At 41.2% G+C, this 23,543-nt stretch overlaps 1 protein-coding gene across 1 annotated transcript; it reads right to left on the bottom strand.

Annotated features, from left to right (window-relative positions):
- Positions 1-231: 231 nt before the first annotated feature.
- Positions 232-23,340, bottom strand: ENTPD3 (ectonucleoside triphosphate diphosphohydrolase 3). The gene is made up of 11 exons (XM_075143337.1): positions 23,180-23,340; positions 22,905-22,955; positions 19,505-19,625; positions 14,229-14,346; positions 10,522-10,672; positions 9,643-9,802; positions 7,317-7,547; positions 6,583-6,855; positions 6,375-6,485; positions 5,716-5,853; positions 232-2,622 (listed from the first exon to the last, which is right to left on the bottom strand). The coding sequence occupies exons 3-11, from the start codon at positions 19,622-19,624 to the stop codon at positions 2,389-2,391; spliced, it is 1,536 nt and encodes a 511-aa protein (XP_074999438.1). The 5' UTR covers position 19,625; positions 22,905-22,955; positions 23,180-23,340; the 3' UTR covers positions 232-2,388.
- Between the last annotated feature and the right edge of the window lie 203 nt (positions 23,341-23,543).

Here is a 23,543-nt window from a genome sequence, read left to right as displayed (position 1 = left end):
AGATAAAGCTTTTATCTCATGCCAACCTCTGTAATGTCCATGCATTCTGAAGTAAATTTTATGTTTTATCAGATGTGACTTGGGTGCTACAGAGCACTTTATCTTGTAATACCTTCTGCCTTATTTTAAGTAAGACTGACAGGACATAGTAATATACCAACAGAGAAGGGACAAAGCCCTCACTGCTGATCCTCTTGAAAAATCGCTTTTTTCTTTTTTTTTTTCTTTTTTCCATTTAAAAAGATATTTAGTTCCTTCCAAATCAGCTATCAGACTGTAAAAAACAAAACCCCAACCCCACAACCAAACCTGAAAGTAAGGAGGTGATACAGAAACAAAAGACAGAAACTGAAAATATTATTCATGGGTAAAAATACTGGCCACTCTTCTCCTATCTCACAACCTAATCAATACGGGAAGCAGATTAAGTTGGGATAGAAAACACATTATGTGCCATTGGAATTCATAATCCAATGTTAACTTGACTTTTGAGTGTATGCATCAACAACTAGATCTCATATATGCAACACACCTGTGTGGAAACCACTACTCACGTGGCCTCACAGGCTTTAGCTTGTTAGCAATAGGTGTTGAATACGGTAATCTCCCTTTTAGTTTTTACTTTCTCACACCAAAAAGCTCTGTGCATGAAAGGAGTAACCATCCCTTCAGAGAGAAGCGATGCAAGCAAGGGAAACTATACACAGAGGGAAGCAATCCTGAGAAGATGGAGGAATGTATTAAAGTGATTGACAGCAGCTATTTGTAGGACATTTGGGGAAATACGGAGTTCCACGTAGGTACTGAATCTGGGTGAAACAAGATGGTAGAAGGGGAGGAAGGAAGTGAAGCAGAGATGCTCTTTTCTCCTCTTGCGGGTCCTGAAGAGTACAACAATCCCTTCTGCTAACTCTAAGGCCCTTCAGATGCATTCCCCTTACAGCTTCACAGATCACGTGACGGCAATATTAAAAGGAATTAACAGAAACAGTGTACAAAGGGAAGAGATGGCAGATGATGTAGCAGGAGGCTTTTTCGAGGGTTATTTTAGAAGCCAGCTGAAGAAGACCAAATCTATAAAAAAGACAGGCAGGTAAAACGGGCACTGGCAATGAAGAACTCCTCAAGCAGTGGGTATGACTTAATGAAATGAGGGGTTTGGTGAATAATACCTGGGTTTTCAGGAAGTCCGCTCTTTGGAGCATGAAGGGAGCAGCACTTCCAGGAAAGCTCTAGAGTTAATGCATTGGACAGAAGTATCTGCTAGGTAGACCCCAGTGCTGCTGAAGGAACACTGCGGCCAGGACAGTGGAAAGGCTGATCAAGGCACTGCAGCCACTATTGCCGCTCCAGCAATGTGTTCCCGAACCCGCTACAGAAAAGGTGTTCTGCTGGCCTGCAGACTGGCTCCTATTCCTCTTGGCCTTGAATGAAGGGCTTAACATGTTAATGCTCCCGAAGGTCCCAGGTCTGAGCCTCTATTCCAGACAGTTGAAATAATATGTACATGACAAGTCAGTACGGACTGCGACTGTCTGAGATCAACAACACACAGGTCAGTGTTTCAGTATGAGAACCTACAAAAAGTATTTCTGTGAAACTTAGAGAAAAGGACACTGAAAACTCTAGTGGCTTCTGGAGGCAACTATAAGACATTTAAATTTAGGTTCAGTTACTAAAGCGTGAAAGCATTTTGTTCCACCTTCAAAGCAAATCTTATGTACCATAGCAGAGGCATTCCAAGATCTCCATGGTATCAAAAGATACAGCTCAGTTTTAAGACAGGCTTGAAAGTTCTGAGAGGTGTTGGCAGTTTATTACACCTTTATATGGTGGGGATCAATCAGTTTGGAACAGCAATAAAAACAATTCTATCCCAGCTGTTCCTTTCAGTTCCTGTCATTACCCAGTGCTCGTTCCAGTTTCAGAAATTAGATTATTTGGGGCCTTTAGTGTCAGCACTGCACACAAGAACAGCTACCATGTTCCCGCCTCTCACAATTCCTACTGACTTGTTTAGTTTTATCTTAAACAACCGCCACCATGATCAAATCCATCACCACTTGAGTTTACCCGTTAGTGCAGAGTTAATGAACAAAAAAAAAAACCGTACCTGGCAGGAAAAGCTATTAATCCCTTATCAAGCAAAGTGACATACCTGCCCACGTTTCTCTGCTGCACACTGGACAAACTAGTTTTACAGAAACAATTGCCAAAATATTTCAAAAGCACTCCAATTCACCATATCACAGATTCCTTTGTGTCTCTACGCTTCTGGTCCTGAAGTCTTTTTGCCTGTCTTTATTTCACCCTCCATTTTTCAAAAATAAAGTCCTACTTAACTTAATAGCACTGTAAAATTTTTGTTTTGTCTTCAGTAAAGTTCATTCATTCTGGAATAAATACATGTTCAACACGACTGATATTCTTCCGATTACGTGATACAATACACAAGTAAACAAGGAAGAGAAGACACAACAATGCCATAGCTGTGAGGAAGACGAGGAGCCCAGCAAACAAAGAAGGTTTCAGAGGTAATTGGATCAGCTTGCCTTCTGCTGGAATCATGTTCGTGAGGCTTAACATGTAACCAAGTGACCATGCTATACTGCTGTTACCAACCTGAAATAAAGACAGAAGAATTTTATTCCCATGGACTTTTCAGTCAAAGAAAAGAGGTTCCAAAAGCTGATGCTGATGCTGGCAATTGCCCTTTAAGTTAGCAAGGAGAAAACTTTAGTGGAATATACAAAGATACAGAACCATTTTAAATTACCCTTTTTTTGTAGTTCCAGAGGATGCTAATAAAATTGGTCACTACGCTAAAGAAGTGAGACATAGGTATTAGATGGATGGGTACAAGGATGTGTGGTATATATGCAGACAGCCAGTTATAGGATTTTCTGTGCAAGAAACACTCTTTAAAAAAAAAAAAATCAGAACTACTGTGCTAGTTCCTAGAATTAGCCCCTCATTTTCGCCAAATCCTAGGATGTTATTTAGTTCAACCAAACAAAAAACCCCACAAAGAGTCCCACCAACAGGGACAGAGAGGAGGCCAGGGTAAAGTCCCCAAAGCTGGAACTCTGTTTATCATCTTTTGTTCCATGGTTGGTTTTGTGCCTGCAAATGAACAGCACTAGGCTCTTCCATTTAAAAAATAAACATAAGTGGAAAATTACTTAGGAACAGGTGATACAAAAGCAAAGGGGGTATGTTTGTATTTATTCCATGGTCCTCCTGTTTTGGTGTCTCTCCCCACTTCTAATTTGAGCAACAGAGTTTATCAGTTTTCCACTGTCTTTTTCATTAAATCATCATCCTGCCACTTGATAAGCACAGGATCAAAGGGTGAAGATAGAGTGTCCCTTGTCCTCCTCCCACATGTCCAAGCTCCAATAATGGTTTGCCTATTTACATAAAACATGTAAGTACACATCAGTGCCTCCTACAAACCCTATCACAACTTAAAAAAAAAAAAATCTATTGTTAAACAGAGTGAAAAAAAAAGGGGGGGGGGCATTTCAAGAGAAATTAGTGGAACTTCTTAAACGAGGGCTAGCCTAGAGGGCCAGATACAAGATATGTATTTGGTTTACACTCTAGCATAGGTTGCTTTCTTTTTCAAAGGGCCTGCACCACCTTCAAATCACTCCAGGTAGTTCTAGGGTATACTACAGGACAGACAAAGCTGAAGTTGCGTTCCTCTACAACCAACCAGCTCTCCCAAACTCGTTTGGCTTTCCATCTTTATTACAGGTCATCCCACTCTGCAACTACAGAGATGAGTTTGCCTGAATGGCTGCCTGTAAGTAGTTTGCTTAAATTTGGGAAAGCAAATCTGGGAAACCAAACCTCTTTGGTTATTCTTGTATAAAAAGCATCATGATGAAGTTGAGGGATGACCTTTAATAAATGATTTAATGTCTTTAATGAACAGTTTTAAGCAGTCAGCTACTGGTTGTAGAAGACCATAAGGGCCTATAATATTTAGTCCTTTTTGTAGTTGGGTATATCCTAATACCTTTTGTTTAACTGATAAAAAAAAAGCTACAGCAACAGGAACTGGAATATGAAAGGCGAGCAAAGAGGTAAGATGGATCAAGGTGGTCTTTCATTGCTGAGAGAGGGGAAAAACTCTCACGAGATTTAGAACTTTTGCAAATCATCTAGCTCTAGATCTCACCCAGATCTCAGCATTGGGTTAAGGTTCTTTTCATTGGTTGTGTTCACTAATTAAAAGGAAATATACTCCTAGCATAGGCAAAAAACCCCACCCTCCACTCTTGGAGAAACTGTGCTGTTATCTCTGGGGTAGCTTAGCTGATCAGTTAACGTTAGATCTTATTATTTTAGTAGGGGCAGATCTAATTAAGAGAATGTAATTTTTCCTTTTGGAGTTTCATGATTACCCTAGTGCAAAATCTGGGTAACAAAGGTATTAATTTCAAATAAGCCTTTTGGGTTTTTATTTTGCTCAGTATTTTTATAGTCTTGGCTAAATACACAAAAATATTGCTGTGTTTGGCTGCTCCCATCTGCTGGGGACAACACAAGGTATATTTAAATAGCGAGACAGATCCACTCCCCCCAGGTTGAGATCAAGATCCCAAAGTAAGCTCTACTCTGATTTCCTGGTAGAAGGGCTAAACTCTGGACACGCCTCCAGAGCTGCTAATGGTTGTCCACCAGAGGACAAAATAAGGCAAGAAAATCCTACTTGATTTCTTAATGCACCGGTAATAGATATGACTGTTCAGAAAACATTGCTTACGATTTCTCATTCACAGCTTGCCAGCATACCCCGCATTTAAGAATACTCCATGAAGATCTACAAACTGTTTTGTTGGTTTTGCATGCAACTGCTGAAGCATTTTCAAACTGTATGGACACTAAGAGACAGTCTGGACAAGGTTTTAGAATAAGGCTCTCTGCACAGTAGCAGAGAGGAAAGGATGGAGTCACAGAGCACTGTGGGGACCAAGTTAACAGCCAAGCTTAGATAGTGGCCATGCCTTCTGATTTGGAAGCAAAGATTTCTTAGCAGTAGCTTTAGAATGGATACATACAAGTTCGTTCAAAGTACTCTGTTTTTTAGGAGAAAAACTGAGGTCAGGGAAGAGAGAAATGCAGCTATTACACAAACATTGTAAGCCTTCTCTCTCTGCCAACTGAAAGCCAATACCCCATCAATATACATTCTTATTCCAGAGAACCAGATTACGGCACAGATGGATGTGCCAGCTGAGGATGAAAACTGCTCTAGTTGCTTCATCACCACTCACTGACTACAAACCAGCTCTGCTGGTTCCCCCAAGGCTCTGCCAGTAGACAGAAAAGCGGGAGTTCTCCTGTCCAGCTCAGCAGGGTTAGTTCAAACTGACCTTGACTGGCAAGGTGTTTCAGGCAGATCACTGCCTAGAGCGAGCCACGACTTCAACAAACTGGGGCAAGGTTTAAAACACAATTATTAGATCCTTTCTTAAAGCTCTTTAAAAGAATCTAAGCAGCATCTCCAAGTAATGCTGCAACCCCTGGAACCAGGCTAAGTTGCTACTGAGGCTTGAAAAGTGGCTTTGTCTTATGCCAAACATTTGACAATCATTTACAAAGGCTGTTTACGACTGTTATATTTTTGTAGGCTACTGCATCTTCTGCCTCCTTCTAAACTTCTTTGGATTAATATAACAGTAAGAGGAAATGATTATTACTCACCTCCTTTTGAAAATGTATCTGTGGCCAAGTTTCTGCATCAAAGTTGTAACCATGTACAAGCAAGTAATAAATGAAATTGGCTGAAAAACAGTAGGATCTAGCATATATTTCTTCAAATTTAGGTAGCATAAACTGGAGCTGAAAGCAAAAGGCTTTTTAAAAACATGTACATTATGAAAAACAAATGCTTTTGTTTTTTATAACTAGAGAACACTTTAGATTCTAATTAGAATTTATTAGCATTTCTCAGAAACACCAAGTAAAATTGTGGACAACTAGATACGGAGATTTAGAAAAAGAAAGACCCTGACAGTGATATAGCTTATGTGGTAAAAAATGAAAATAAACATAAAACTGCACATAAAAGATTGAGGATATTATGGTTCCTACATTTTCCATGTCATCTTTACAGCATGGTTAAAACTGTGAAATGAAATATCGGAACCTAGTCCAAGTTTTAAGCATGCTAGAAATACTACATGGTTTGAAGTAAACAAACATTTTCCCCCAGTAAACAGTGGGAAAACAAATGTTGAGGTTGATACAGACCTTCTGAAAAGTTCTGAATACCTGTCCAGTCCATATTCTTTTTATATCTCCCTTTCACAGATACAAAAGAAAAAAAAAACCCACCCAAAAAAACCCAACAACCCACTTACCTGTGCCCAGCTCTGTGAACAGAAAAACCACATACTTGAATTGAAGTCAGCTAGGGAAAAGTGCCCAGATAAATTCAAAGCATTAATTGTATAGTAGAATCCTGAGAAAGCCTATAGAAAAGGAGCAGATGACAGGCCTGTTACTTTCAGAACTACAGAAATCAAAAGCAAGCAAGCTCAAAAAGAAATGCTGTGTTTGCAAACCTACCACAAAATTCCCTTTAACTTTTGGCTGATGTATTCCATCAAATGGACAGTCTTCTCTGTCTCTGCAAGCAGTGAAGTTAAACAACAAAGAAACCATCTCCTGGCACAGACCTGGGTCTGCTGTTCCATGGAAGTTCACAAGCTGGTTTGGGTAGTAATTTGCTGGTCTCAGAGACTGTGTACAAAGGCTGCCAGAGAAGTGCTTCATCATTAATGTGGTATTATAATTCTGAGGGTAACACGGGTTATCCACATTGGAACTGGTGTTTGATTTCTGGAAAAAACAAACAAACAAACAAAAACCCACAAACAACCAAACAATAATGGCTACTCAAAAGCAAGAAAGACCTAATTTGATATTAACTATGGGAATCTTTTTAAACCACATATGCATGTATTTTTGTTCTCTTCTCTGTCACGGCTGATCAGTACAACATTGCTGATCATTGTAATTCATAGAAACTCCTTTCTCAAAAAATCATTGGCAATATCAGCAAAACACTTACAGGACTGGTTGGGCCTTTTTGTCAAATGGTACAAAATTCTCACCAATTTTTAACAAATATGAAGATCTTTGTATGAAACCTAAGTGTGTTTGTCCACAACTAAGCACAACAGAGCTCTTAATGGGGTCTCCAAACTCCACCAAAGGGAAGCGAACACAAGCCTAAAAACCTGCTCAGACAACCTACTGAACACCTGCAAGAGCAACATAGCAAAGGGTCTTAAACAGACCTGGAGCAGCAACGCTAAAAGCCTTTTCTCAGCTTCATCTCTCCCGTAGCACTGGAAGCTGTGAGTGTAGACATTGTAGTTGTAACCATACAACTTCACTTGCAAGATGCTATTGAAGTTCTCCTGAGAGTCCTCTGGGATAAATGAAATTTGAGTGGAAGCTCCTCCAAGATCCAGTGCACCCATAGTCTCCTTTCTGTAAGGATGAACCCATGTCCTCCAAAGGTTTCTCTACATGTAAAAATAAAAACAAGGCTAATTATAAATATCACCTGCTTGTTCTCCCTTCAAGCTTTTCTACTCTTAACTTTTTGAGATTTCTCCCCCTTTGTCCTGCACCTTTTCCAAAAAATCTTAGCTCTGATGAAAACATGCAGATGTTTTTTACGTTAACAGGGATGTACTTTCACAGAGTGAAGTGATCTCAGAAGATGGAAAAAGGAATGCAGTGTAGCTTTCAACTCGGAGGACGGCACAATGATCAAAGCGCAGGATTAGCCAGATCAATATCTGTATTAGAATGCAGGGAATTGAAGTCTAGACACCCATGAGATCTTGAACAAATCTGGGAAATAGTATGAAGAGTTGCTTGTTTCAAGGCAACGAGAATTATTAAAAGAATAGAATATTAAGAGATCACACAGAAAAAGAGAGTGAAAATAGAGTGAAAAACACAGAAAAGTCAAATGAAAACTCCATCAAAGTCAAAAGAACAAGGTCCCTTAATCTGCACATTTCTTTCATTGAAACTGCAGTGGCAAAAAATCTGATCCATTCAGCTGGCATTTTTCCCTACTAGCCAAAACATTCCTTAAATTCTGTATTTGAACTACACAGTGACAGTGCAGAATATAGATTTTGTATGATTATCTATCTCAATATTTACTGTAGTATTATTTACTGAGCATGATGGTATGAATCTATACACAAGAAGGGAAAGAAACTATGGGCTAGCAAATATACTCACAAGAAAATTCTACAGTGAAAGGTTCCCATTAACAGCCCCTAGCAGAATTTGACACTTAGCCCATTGGAACAAGACTGGTGAAAATTTCTCTCTCCTGCTAGTGATATTGCACACATAGGTCTTCACACAACTCTCTATACTAAACTGGCTTCATAGCGTCTTGCAGTCCCTTCAGTAGTCCTTATGAATCTGCCATATAGAATTTGGTATTTGGATTATTAACATTCATATGGTAGAAGACTGACATCACCCTGAAGCTCATGATGTCATTTTTGTTGCATGAAATGCACACAATGAGAAAAACTCTTCCAGAACATTGTGATTCCAATACCGTTTTTCTTAACTTTGCAAGAGTCAACAACACATTCACCATGAGCTATAACTCAGATCACCAACAATTCCTGCTTATTAATTGCCATGATCTAACAGGAACCATTCAACCAGGACAGCTAACAATACTCAGGGGTTTGGTTGAAATTTCTTTCAACCTAGCGAGACTATCTGGAAGAAGTGCAGTTAATGCTAAGGGCAGCACACTGCTGCCATGAATGCAGATGAGCAGTTGCTGATCATCTTGGTACGGCTTTTATTGGGAATGATATTATACTGAATCCCTATATATAAAAAGGGATCTTCCAACATATTTGACTCCCTCTCTGCTATAAGGCTCCTGCCTGATCCTATTCTGAGTTCAAGAACAGCATAAGTATCTTTATCTTGGTATCACTTTGTCTGCACAAGGCAGTTGGTATCACAGCCCACTGCTCATAGCCTGCAGCTTTTCAGCAGTATTGGAATGAACTGTATATGAGTGATTTCTGGCTCAGCTGAGGCACATTTGGCCACATCAACTTAACCATCTTCACTGCTTCAAAGCGTCTTGTCTGCTTAAGACAAGTGAGCCAACACTGTCAAACAATTTGGAGACCCCTAAGCTGTGCAGATCCTTCACCAGTAGAGCTGCAGGGACAGCAACCACCTGAGGAAATCACAGAAAAGCAGAAGAAAACATCTTTAGTTGGCACCACTGTCAAGACAATCAACACCTGTCGCACTTAACATACCAATGCATTTAAGAGCAATGCAACTTCTGTTTCTAGGTAAGGCATCTGATGCCTTTTAGGGAAGGGCCCTGTTTTGTGGATGAACAATTTTACCTTGCCATATCACATTCCTGTAACATTATACTCTTTGATTTATGTTTGGTTTTTTCCTATTACTGCCACAAAAAGACCCTGTTATGTATTTCAGTGAAAATGGAAGTTATAGCTATGATGTTTTAACAGGCATGTCCTCTCAAACTTATCATTTATAAGAAAGAAACAGCGAAAAGAAAAGCATGCAGTTTTTTCCACACACCTCTAAGAAATTGCCCATTAAATAGTTGGCTGTTATCCATCCATACACACCTTCCTCTGGCCCAGTTATGATTTGCGCACCCCTGAATTCAAAAGGTTGTGCTCTGAAGTAGTTTTGAATGCTTGCAAGGACTTCATTGGCTGCCGTTTCATTTTGCAACCTAAGCAATTCACAAAACATGAGACACTGAGCATCTGGAAAGGCAATTTCATGTGTATTGTTCACTGACTAGCAATTCAAGAAAACTCCTACAATCACCTAATAAAAAATTGACATTGTTTTTCTAAAGGGGAAACTTATGATAGGGAACAGCCAAGTATCCAGCATCGTTTCAGCAAGCAACTCTCCCACTATGTGCAAACTTCACTCTTTATCATATAAGTTCGTGGGTGCTTTGTTTCTTATATATACTTTTCTTTTTAGTGAACTGAGTGCTTATATGACAGCTGCTCTTTAAAACAGTCCTGGAGCCTTTCTTCCCACTCTGTTTAGCCACAGAACAAACATGGCCACATCACACCACATTCACACTTGGAAAACTCTGCAGTGTCTAGCTTTAATCTGCCTTTGCTGTCCACATTAACATTATCTGTTTACATAACACTGAATTTTAAGACAGATATGGAAGAGAAAACTAAACTCTTGCCTTCTCCAGAATAAAGCAAGCATTTCTTTTCAATATGGCATAACAGAGGATTTTTTTACAGCCCCACTATCCCTATCAAAAAAGTTAATTAAATTAAATTGGCTGGGCTCCATTTCCTTTTGAGATAGCCAATTTCCAATGGATAAAAATGCATCCAGTACATTTTTCACATTCTGTTTTCACAGACTTCTACGCTAGTACGCGTACAGAGGAGTTCGAGTTTTCTGCCATACCTCAGGAGTCTCATGCCAGCTGTAGCCCCCAGATAAACAGAAGTGGTTTTATGCAGATGAACTGGGATTCTCTCCTTGACTTTATTCAGACAGTCATCAAAGGGTTTAGCAAGAGCTCCAGGGTTACTCTCATAGCTGGATATACCAGGGCCTAAAAGAGAACAAGTAGATTGATTTAATTCTGCTTTGCCAACTACAAATAGCCCAATTAGCAAACAGGTGTTATGAGAAAGAGATTTCCCCCTTCCCTCCTGTAATTGCAAACAAGGATAGAATGGCTGAAAACTACAAGTGCTTACGGAATAAACAATGTAGTGACTGTATCAGCTGTGTGAGACAGAGCAGATACTTGCAAACTGCTCACCTGTATTTCTGTATGTATACATATACACCTATAGCACCATACCTAGAGTAAGATATACAGTATAACCATATAACAACACAATGACAGCAGTTCTATATTCATGAGGAAAATAGGTTTACTCATGGCAGATGCTGTAGAAAATAGCATGTCTAATGGATGTAAAATTTCTCTGATCTGCTAAAGTATACAAAATCCCTCTTTCCACAACCTAAGATAAAGATTTCCTAACCTGGTTTGCCACAACTGTCGTGGACATCATGGCATCTCTACAGCTCACTGCTCTCAACTGAAAATAAAATAAAGAAACTTCTCCAAGGAATTGCTGGTGAAATTTCAAGATGCACACAAATGGCTCTTGAAGTCATAGAGGTCCAAGTCTAGGCTGGTCCATGAACTACTAAGTATTTCACAGCTTTCCAAATTTCCAAAGCCTTCAAATAACAGGAATGAGAGTCACACCGTGCTGAATAAGGCATAACTATTTGAACAATTAACATCGAAGTCTTTCCTCCCTTGCTCAACACTCCAAGGACCAGCAGGATTGCAACTTGTTCAGGCTCAACTTGGGTGTGAATAAAAACATTCCTTACTAAAATTCCCTAGCTGAGGAAGTTGCACAGGGAGAAATTCAGGCATTCCCATGAAGCCATTGCCCCACAGAGAACAACTCTGCCAGAACTCCATCTAGTTCTCCTGTAACAGCCATGTCTCTCACAACCTGATCCCACGCTAAGCAAAAGGTGGCTCTTACAGAGTTAAAATGAGAAACCATTTATGTTCAGCCACACTGCATTGATAAAAACAGAAGAAAAAATAGGTAAGACTTTACAGACTCCACACTCCACCACTCCCTTTTCCACAGTATGAACTTAAACATAAACATTACCATGTCATCATTAGATGTTCACAGCCCTGCTTTGGAATAAGATTTTCTAAAAGACTTAAGTCTAGCACAGGCAGGCCTGAAGCTGGAAGGAAAGCTGTTACCAGAGGAAAACAGAGCAGCAACTGCTGTTTTACATCCTCAGCAGCTGCTGTTGCCTCACACTCCCTTGGTGGCAGCAACCTCCATCTCCCCGTGTTCAGACAGAGCAGGTCACAAGGCAGTGACCATTTTGTTCTGGACAAAGCCTGCTTTGCCGATGCTTAGAGCCTGACCAGGACAGATTAACTGCGCTATATAGAAAGGGTTTTGATTTGCAGCTGGCTCCTACACACAGGGGCAGAGATACCTAATAAAGGCAGAAATGAAATCACAAAACCACCATGGAACTTATAGTGCTGTTGATCATTTGACTTTCAAGTTCAGTAGGTACATGAAAGTCTGCGTCTCAGTATGCCCAGAACCCTCCCCAATTTAAGTGCTTAAGACTATGGTTAGAGGGTCACTAAAGAAACACTGACAGATGTGTTCACCATTGCCCCCCACGGCTTAGTTGGGGACCTCTCCCATGAGCCCTCTATCTCCTCCAGTGCAGAGTCACCCAGGACTGGAGCAGTGAACCCTGGTCATTTCGTACACTGGAAGATGAGAAGTACTTTGGTTGACCGTGGTTAAGGCCCCTCTGGACCTGAACAGTTCACAACAATTTGGACTCCTCCGTTTTGCAATTTTTTGTATTCCAGGGAGGTAAAACAAAATCTAAACCACTTAAAAATATTCACAAAGTACTCCTCTGCCATTTTTTGAGGAGAAGAATAACGCAGTTTCTCTGTGCATTTTTCTTACAGTAGAATTCCTGAAGGCAACATTCCTAATGAGTCACACGAGCTAGCAGAGTGTACCCCCCACCTCGGCAGGCTGGCTTCCATTCCTGCAGTCTGTAAGGACACACCATCAGGCACATGACAGTACATTACTTCTGTGCATGTTACACTTGCTTTCCTTTCCTTGTTTTAAAATTGCTAAGAATGTCCACACATATATTTAACGCTGAAGATAGAAATGTTGGTGCTGTTAAGAAACCATTGCCTTCTACTCATCTGCTAGTTACTCACGGACCTCTATGGCTACATCTCCAGCATCTATTTCCAGACACAGAGAGGGACAAATAGGGACGCAGGATTTTGCATGATCATGAATGAGAGAGAAGGAAAGGGACAAATTCTCTTTGAACGCCACAGTTATTATCAGAGATCAACAAAATCTGCACTGAGACTTCCTGAGTTGCCCTACCTTCTCCTCTTACCTAACTTGCAAACCCAAACCAGTACACTAAACAAAGCAGTACAACTGAAGTCAGTATCTTAGAGGATAATCTAAAGCTCATTTAACTCAGAGTAGCACAATTTACAAAGTTTGGCTTCCTGCAGAAATCCCTTATGGACTAGCTGTTGTTCAATAATGCGGATTTCTCTCTGCTGCCTGGCCACCTGTCTTCATAAAATGTGTGGAATTTTGGTATCTTTGAAAGTTTAGTCAAATGTCACTGAAGTTGACTAAGAGATTCAAAAGCTGTTATGAAGGAATCCACAACAAGCTATTAGAACATACACTTAACCATACCAGAGTGTGAGCAAAAGTCAGTCTAGTCTAGCATCCTCTCTCTGAGAAGAATCAATGCAAAACCTCAGACAAAACACAAGGCATGTAGGCAGTGGTACGTGTTGTGGGACACCTTCTAGCTGTGCACAACTACAGGTCTTCCTGAGCCAAAGGGCAGACCTGCATATTTGATACGACTATGACATCCCATCAGAAACAGTTCTGCAATTTAGCTACTTTACTTGATAGTTTTATTACATACTTCCTAGTTCTGTAGTATGGAGAAGCTTTTCCTGTTCATCCTCTGCATGCCCTTCATAATTTCCCCTCGGTTGCCTCTTTCCAAGTAATTACAGAACAATTCCAGATGAACTGCATAAGCCTTGTTTCTCTAGGAAACGTGGCTCAAACAGCAGAGATTTTTTTTTAAACTTCACTAAGACTTCTGGAAAATAAAAACTAATTTGTCAAACTCCTGTAGCATAGCTGACACCCATTTTTGCCTCCATCAAAATTAATGGCTAACGTCTAACAAGGGCTAGATCCCCATTCTCCTCAAAGACTTTTTATTCCAAGCTATTTTTAAATATATTCTATACTTTCCTTTTTTCTGTCTCCACCAATCATGCACTGCAGTGGAGTAAACCAAGTTTAGCTACAATTTCCTCTCTCCATTGCAGATTAGAGCACTCTGCTGTATCAGTAGAAGGACTGACGCTGACAGATATAGACATAGCCTTAACAGTTCTTGCTCCCCAGCACTGAAAAGGGAACACAGAGGGGAAAAAACAGTATAAGCTTCCCAATAACCTCTTCCTGGAGGCTAGAAAGAAATAAGGAACTTCCATTTGAGCTCACCTTTCACATTGCACTTGAAGGTTTGGCTTACTACTCCCGTGTCATTTTCTTTTTCTGCTGGCCATTCATAGACATAGACTGTAGTCCGAGAGGATCCAGCATCAAGGACTACTCCATACTGGGGAGAAAAAAATGATACATTAGATCAGGAAGCAAACAGTGACAGCTTAAAGGCCCATATGCAACTGTACTTCTTTGCACCATCAAACACTTTAGAAAATGTATGCACAGTATATTTACAAGAGATTAATTCTAATGTTAGGCGCTTAGGCATGAATCCAACAGCCAAGCACAGAATGAATCTGGCTGCCAAACAAAGAACATACTACATATCGTCAATAATGAATTCAGTGGGGATGGAGAATGCTGATCTCCTTTCAGCATCAGGTTCAAAATCCACGCTGACACACAGACAACACTGTGTTAGGACCTGATTTTGCAGCAAGTTCATTTCCCATTATCATAGCTACAGTCCCTGGATGCTGAAGGGTTTGATACCTAAGCACAGGCTTTAGATTCAAGGATGCACAAGGGATCCATAAAGCTATGCGCAAAGAGGTAAAGTACATAATAGTCCACACTGAGAATGATGTAACAAGTCTGGTTCTTCTCTAATTGCCCCATAAACCTCTCCCTTTGAGTGGTTTAGGCAGTCCACCTGAGAGTTTGTCACTGAAAACAGGCTGTGCCAGAGTGTGAGACAACAAAGAGGGAAAGAGAATCAATATTACCCCATGTTTATTTATTAAATAAATGAGAAATATTTAAGTGCTTTGCCTTAGGTCACTTGGACTCTCTGTGGGATTAAAGCACAGGTTTCTCCATCCCATTCCACTGCTCACCAGACCAGTCTTTCCCCCTTCCCATCTTTTACGGCAGCAGCAAACTGTAACAACTGGGAAGGCAAACTGCATGAAGAGAAGAAAACTGCCGTTTTGCTTCCCTCTTTATGATCCCTGAAAGTACGTTTAGCTGCCCCCCTCTTCCAAAGTCATCTGATTGGTAGGAATCACACAGGTTCATTTCTCTGTCAACTTTTTTTCTTTTAAAAAAGACAGATGCCCAGGAGCCTGACAATACTGAAAAATGAGAGCCTCCACCTGGCTGCAAAGCAGTAAGAGCCCTCGCAGCAGGCCGATAAATTTCATCCCACAGCTTCCCTGGGGAGCCTCAAGTCTGACGGAGAAAGATCACTGCTTCAGGTGGCAAAACATTCAGCTTCCACACCTCATTAGTTCCCAGCTTCCACTGTAATCCTACAAACTCCTGGCCCCCAAAGAACTACCAGCAATACCAGTCTAGTCTGTTTCCTGGAGGACTGTTAGATAATGCAAATTTCATTTATATTTATCCAGACGATGTTTACCCTGATCAACTAAAAGATGAAAGGCTCCACAGATACTATCAAACCACTACGCCATCAGGTTCCATTCAAGTAACTACTTTAGCAAAGATACTTTGAGTGTATTCCCCCTCCTTCAAAGAGAGATGAGCACTCTGGAGACACATAATACAGTAACGGTCAATCTGCTCAATGGCTATTAATTAAATCTAGTCTCGATCAGCTCGAAGTGCCAACCATAAGCTTTTAACTTAGCTACTTTAGAGCTAACGATCATGCCCAAGTAGAGCTGGAAGATAACAGAAGTATTTTTACCTCAGCTAACTGTGGGGCTTTTTGACCTGCTTCCATCCTCCCCTGCATTTCCCAGCCTCCTTCCTGAAAGTAACAGATTTCCATCCCAAGAGTAGTGGTACAGTTATCTGAACCAATGTGTGACTGACAATTTTATTTTCTCCCTCCTCCTTCTCTTTTTCGTATACAGTCATTTCAGGGTGACTCTTGAAGCTCCTCAGAACTTGTGTGAGTTCACTCTGTGTGAACTGGCCCATGCAGCCTCATGAAGTGGTGATCAGTGAGAAGTGTGCCAGATGTTAGGACTAAGATTAATCAGAAAAGTCAGAGGATGCGGCATTTTAAGAGGGTGAGAGAATTCTACACGCATGTCCAAGTTGCAAGTCAGATCCCCTTTGGCTGCCCTTTAAGGATGGGAAATGCCTTCCTGCTTTGAAATGCACTGGATGCGACTGAGAGCACAGGCAAACACTTATCCTGGGCTAGCAGCTATTAAAGAACAGAACAACTTTTTCTCCCTCCTTTCCCCTCTACTTCAACTTTCCCTCTGAGGATTTGCATCATCTCTACTCAAACACCAGTGGAGGTGTTTGAGTCAGGCCTGCTGATTTCCTAATACCCAAGAACCACACCATCTAGTCAATGGACTAGATTAGTCAGACAAGACAGGGAGACAACATTAACCCAGAAAAGCTTCAGAGTTCTGGTTTCTAGTCCAGCAGAAGGAAGAAAGAAAGGAAAAAAAAAGTGACTTAAAGGAAAATGGTTTTTTTTGGGTTTACTGTTGCCCAATGTACCTCCAACACAGAGGTGACCATGCCACCTACAGCATGAAGTAAATGTACCACTTTGCTTCTTGGGTCTGGCGGAATACTATGACTACTGTACACACTTACCAGAAGCTAAATAAAAAGCAAGGTAACAATAAACCAGACTTTGTGTCTCTAAAGGTGCAACTCATACAACTCATACAACAGCCGCAGCTGGGCTGACTAAGGAGACAACTACCTGCTCCCCCCATCAACTGTTTGCCCTTCCTTACAGGAGGGTACCCCTTGCTCACACAGGTACCTGTGTAAGTGATGACTACCTATACTGTTTCAAAGGCAGTTTCATGCTGTTCACTCAACCAATCTGGTTGTGGCCCAAACAGGTAAAGGATATTCATATGAATGGCTTTGCAAGTACATCCTGAAGAGTAGTAATCCCAATACGGAAGCAAGAACAAGCCCCAGGGCCTTTTCAGCCTGAATACCATTCCCATAGGAGGATGTAGAGATGCACAAACCCTTAAAGCAGGCCCAGTTATGATGGCTCACCTGCCTTCCAATCACTTTGGAAAACTGCCACGAGAAGCTAGCAAGCTAAGCCAGTTACAGGGAAGATGGAGGCCACAAAAGTGGATCCATGCTAGAAGCGTACTTCAGTTCAGCTACATAGGTTTGAACTACTTTTAATCAAGTATAACATCCACAAACAAGGCAAAACACTTCCTAAGAGCCAAAACAGACGTGCAAAATTTAGGTGTAGAAAACTGTACCACCTGGAGAGGCAAATTAAAGAAACACAATAACGAAAGGAGGGTTTTTTCTCTTTAGGGCTCACAAAATATCAGTAGACAAACAAATTTTTTTGACAGGTACAAAGCTCATGACATTCAGAGCTAGCATCATTTACAGTTCTGGACTTCTTCACAAACTATGTCACTAAGGATGTTTGTGCTCTCTTCATCACTCTTCTGACTTCATGGTGTGTGCCAATGAGACATGAGTTCTTTCAGTGCCTCAGTCTCATGCACATGGGCAGGTCCTTCCTTCACAAATCACTGGCTGAATCTTCAGATAACCCAACCACCAAGGAATTAAAACATTTAATTTTGCAACAACACTTTGAAACATCAATGGCGTAGCAGATAATTTATCTCTTGTGCCACAAAGGAATGAACCCGGACGCTCTCAACGTGCATCCTGGGAAAGAGCTATTATGCCACAGATTAACACAAACTCTAGTTATCCTTCAGTAGCTGTTTTGGTTTCATGGAGAAGAGCCAGAAGAAGAAGGCCATTTACAAAGAGTAAGTTTGTTTTCATCATGCTATTGCCATATTTAACTTTAATCAACCACTGACTTCAGGACACTGCCATTTCCAGGCTTCATCAGATCAACCGTACTGGAGAGTTTTCACACTGGCATGCCAAGGTCCCCCCTCTGCTCCTGAAGAATTACTTCTTGCGAGCGTTAATCATTCACTGAGGACTAGTCAGCGTCTCAGGAATCAAACATAGGGTCCTCCATATCAACTGAGATTTTCTGCATTGGCAGGCTTACAGGCCAAAAAGAAATCCAAAGCCAAGGCACCTAGCAGAGGAACCGCCAGTCTTCCTCCAAAACCAGCCATGAAGCCGTTGTGATTCGGGAAGCAGACCTCCCCACCTAAACCAGCTCCAGATGGTCAAGGTGGGTCCGATGTTTGCTCAAAGAGTAAGGTAGATGATTTTATCATTCTGAATGTGAAACTAATGACAAACACAAGGGATGTGTAGGCTGTCTTTTAGATAGTGGCTTCAGCCTACATGTCAGTCCAGTCTTGCCTTGCATAAAAATTGGCAGGATGTAAGGTTGCTGCAAGCAGAGATTTGGGACACAACAGGGAGTAAACTTGAGGCATGTGTCCCCATGCAAGATCCCAGCACACATACCCTGCCACACCACACAAACACATAAAACTGGTATCAGAATACAGTTTTATCCCATTGTCTGTCTCATACACCACCAAATGATTCCGACAAAGCCAAAGGTGTTTATAATCCCCTGAAGTGTAATGAGACATTAGCCTATTGTTATCAGTATGTGAACTATCCAGTTAAATACATACGCAGAGGGAAAAGTAGAAAGGACTTCAAAGAAGGATCTAACAAGGTTTATATGCTTGTAGCTATCATGGGAAAAAGCAGAGAACTCAAAATGCCAGGCTGCACAGCTTCTCTAGAAGACTAATTTCCACAGCTTTGTCCTCAGTTGTGTACATCTCTCATTGAAGAATCTGCACACATACTCCAGTAGCACAAGGCAAAGCCTGAATCCCAGAATATTTCAGTTTGTCTTTTCCAGTTTGCTCTGCCCCTCCTCACAAAGTCACTTTGCTTCTGTAAATACCCAGCAAGTCCCAACATGTGGTAAATCATAAAGTGCACACTCACAGCCCAAATGCTTTTGATACACAGGAGCAGCTTGCAAAGATTTCAGCATAAACTTCCTAGCTGTGCTTGGGGGCAGAATTTAAACTTTGGGTATTTCCCATTTCAAAATTATTTTAAAATTACTTCCAATCTCTGGCAAAAATAAGAAAGCAATGGCATATTCTCCTCGTTTGGCCTTTCAGTCTTGGAAAAGACACTGTGTGATAGGCATCACAGACAGGAAATTAAGGAATGCTTTTCCTGCTTTGCCACTGACTCTGTGATCTTGACCAATTCTCTTTTTCTCTCAGCTTCAGTTTTCCCATGACGAAGATGTGATTAAACATTAATTTATGGCTGTAAGCTCATTTGAATCACCCCATAAAAATTAGTTGAGAAAGGAACATTATTAAATATCAGTTCAAACATTGTTCTCCTTCCTTAGGTATTCTAGGACTTACCTTTAGCCCTGGGGAAAGGATCTGTTGCCGATTTATCTGAATCACTGCAATAGCAATGACAAGAACTATGCTTAGAAGAAGGAACACTTGGGCAACAATACTTGGGGTTCTGGTGAGCATCCTGAAACAACAAAAAGGGAAACACTTAAGGAATGTGAAAGGATCCAGTGATTCTGTCTTAAGGCTCGAAGCCCTGAATCAGTTGAGACTCCTCAGAAAATCTCATTTCGTCAACTAGATTACGCTACATGAAAAGTCTGTGTTCTCCTCAAGAACTTCCTGGTGTTTTGCTACCACTAACTTTTTATTGTCTAGAAGGGGTGTGTCTATATTGTTATGCTAATGATGCCAGATTTCACCCTCAGGTGCCAGTCTGCTCATTTCCCACAGCGCCTACATGTAGATGCATGCTCACCATCTCCCATTACCTCAGGAAATGAGAGCAATGGGCAGGCTGGGACTAGAGCACATTCAACGATCCCATGTATGCCTACAACGTAGACACAACCACAGCCATGTAGACACAATGCTGGCGGCTGCCGAGTAGAGTTGGATGTTTCTGCCAGAGATGAAAGGTCGGTGTCTATAATAGAGATACAGGCTGCTTCAGCAAGAAACAAAGGAGATTTTAAGAACATTAAAGTAAGCATCTTTCTTCTAACTGCTGATGTGTTCATGAAGTATGTGTGTGTGCATATTAATATGGAGCCTATTATTATCACTTTGCACTAAACATAAAATATAAAATATACAGCTTAACTCTCAGATCTTACGATGCAAAGTTACTAAATCTAAGTAAATCTAACATGCAGTTAGGTGTCCCAAAGGTGACATGAAACATGCATACGATAAGACTGTTTACATGTTCATATCCCCTAGAAAGGTTTTCTAGAATTCAAATGTGTTTTAGGTTTCTTGTAATTTCTGTTCATCCTTTATATTTGCATGTCCCTGGCCAGACAGCTCTTCACCCCAAAAGGCCTTTCAGTACCTCCGAGTACTGACAAACCCCGTATCAAAAATTCTTATGCTCCACAGGGGTTGAGGAAGAAGGAGGTGGCTGGTGGGAGATGGCAAGCTTAGAAGTGTCAGAGGAACACAAAAAGGAGAACTTTCCTGCCTTTCTCATTGTCAGAAACCAGTTGTTTTGGCATAGAAATACCAAGTCAGCCTGGCATGATCTATCCTGACTCCCATCTCCTAATTCTTCCTTACTGACAGTGGAGTATATCAGTGGCTGTTCAGTGCTGCCCTGCTATTTCGGCAATTGCCAATGCCAATCTGTGCTGAGAACAGGAGCTAAAAGGTGGTTTATAGTCCATGGCCACAGCACGCTGGGTCAGCCCCATTGTACCTGCAACACATGGTCTTCTCCTTAGCTCCAACCAGAGCCAGAGGGCTGAGGCAGAAGGCAGAACAAATGCTTCTTCACACAGTGTCCATATTCTAAACCCCATGGGTTCTTCAGCCTGTATACCCATGGTCCAACACCTATGTTCACATTCAAAAGAGAAGCAAGTTATTTGTTTTGTTCTGGGACTAGCTTCACTTTGAGCTTTGCCCACTGCTGTTGCTTTTCTTCTTTGTCTTCTGATTTCTATTGTGAAATCTAACTCAGATTGGCTTTTGGAAACTCTTCATTTCAGCCTGACACATCTCACTTCCAGAACATCATTTTTTACACTCGTTAACCCCCTCTTCTAAATCCATATGTCTCCTTGTTTACTGCCAATCTACTCCTCCAATACTTTCTTCTCCTAGCTTGGTAATAGCCTTATTATCTTAATCATCAGCCAGTTTTAAGAGAAAATTACCAGCCACATTTATGATTTATTTACTGTTGATTTGCTTTACTACCCTGAGACATTCAAACATCATGTACACAATGCATAAATGATAGAATGAAATCTTATTTTTACTATTAGAAAATATGTTAACACCTAAGATGAATTCTCACTGTAACCTGTGGATGATGTCAGGGCATACTAATTAGAAGCGTTTATACAGATCAATTCATTTTTGAAAAGAGACAGAAATTTTAACTATACATTTATGAATAACCATCTGGATAAAATACCTGTCTTTAGGGGGAGAAAAAATCTTTTTCTTTAGCTTTTAACTGTACACAGAGTTCTCTATGATTGTAAAGTGGCTGAAAGAGAACTACCTGCTTGCAACCTAATATATACCAGTCACTCCTGGATCAAAGCACTGATGTTCAGCGCTGGAAAAAATAAGTCATTATCAAAAAAAAAACCACTCAGGACAAATGACTCTTTGAAAAACTAAAGCATTACTAAAGAGCAAAGCAATAACCCCTATTATACTATTAACACTTAAGAACACCCATGATGACTGCTGAAATATTTTCTGCTGCATCTGTTTGTAAAGGGGAAATTGAAATCTTGGTTTGTTGAATTTCTCATGTGCTTCCCTTGTACTGGGATTTGTCTTCATCAGAGATGATTTCTCTTTTCAAAAATCTTTTCTGACAGGGAGCATGTTAGGTAAGGGAGCATCTCTTAAGACATTCCTCATACAATCTTGTCCCATTGGCAATCAGGACAATTTCATCAGAGAATAACCTGTAAATCCTGATTTAAGCAACAGCCTCCGTGTCAGAAGGACACCTTACACTCCATGCCCGCTTGAAGTCATCACACAGTTGACATCTTTGCTATCTGAATTGTGCAAGATGCTGCAAGATTTCACATAACTGGATCAGAAGCACAGGGCTATATTTACTTTTAGCTACACTCATCTAAGTCTCACACACATACCAGACAATACAGTCATACTTGCCCATTGACTGAAATCTGTAGAGATACCAGAGAACTCATTCACTCCAGTTTAAGCAGTTGTAACGTAAGTAACGCTAGCTAACATCGCGCACTTGTTGGCAAAAAGCCAAATAAAAGAAGATTTTAATGAAGTATCTAAAAGCAGTTGCATTCCAGTGTTAAAACAACATCAACCTGAAGCAAGAAACAGCATGAATACCTATTTTCCACACCCAATTAAGTACACTGGGCCACAAAGGAGTATATTGGAAGGATCATTTTCTACACCTTACTTCAAGCAAAAAGAATACCTGCCTGCAAAGGAAAATGGACTAAATTTCTTCATGCCACCAACATTTTAACTAGGTTAAATACACATCTGTATGAATGACAGTGCGCCTCATGACGCAATGCGAGCACGTCTGACTCCAGATCAAAAGGTTGTGTGTTCAAGTCACACTGGGGTTGGGGGGGGACCCCCAAGGCTGCTCCCACCTTATCAGTTGGACTTGATGATCTTAAATGTCTTTTCCAATCTAAACGATGCTATGATTATATGTTGAAATTCCTTTTACGAAGTTACATGAAACATCAAACCCACTTATTTTTTAGGTACTAACCTGTTCGTTCATAGGGTGGATGGGCAAGCACCATAAATATCTTTCTTCACACTATAACCGAAGAGATACAAAAACATTAGCATTTATTTTAGAAGTGGTCTACAGGTGAATGTTTTTCAAGTGCTGGGAAAAAAAAAAAAACGAAACACCAAAAAGCCAACACCCCCAGCATTTTAAAACCCGCAACGAAAACCTGTGAGGAGGTCTCACAGGCCTTCCTTCGGAGGAGAAATTAAGTAAAAACAAGCACATAGACCCAAAATTAGCGGCTGAACCTCAGAGCTTTCCCTCAGGTCACCGTCGTCCCGGGTGAGAAAGCTTCGCACAACGATTGTGATTTGCGAGAAAGCACAAAGGCTTGCCCCAAAAAAAACCGCGGAGAGGCAGAGAGCCGCCCGCCCCACCAGCCGCCGCGGCGGCACGCGCCCACCCCCTCGCCTCAGCGGGGCGGCCCTTGGGCGGGAAACCGCCCCTCAGCCCGGCTACCCGACCGGGATCCCCCGGCCTTCCGCCCGTCTTTCTCCCGCGCCCTACCAGCTCCGCGCCGCATCCCAACCTACCTCCGTAAGCCGCGGCTCCCCGGCTCCGTCCCGGGCTGAGGAGAAAAGGGAGAGGGTGCACTGTCCGAGAGAGGAGGTG

This window comes from Calonectris borealis, chromosome 2, assembly GCF_964195595.1.
Source record: "Calonectris borealis chromosome 2, bCalBor7.hap1.2, whole genome shotgun sequence".
NCBI classification, from domain to species: domain Eukaryota; kingdom Metazoa; phylum Chordata; class Aves; order Procellariiformes; family Procellariidae; genus Calonectris; species Calonectris borealis.
This window is presented reverse-complemented; position numbering and strand designations above follow the sequence as displayed.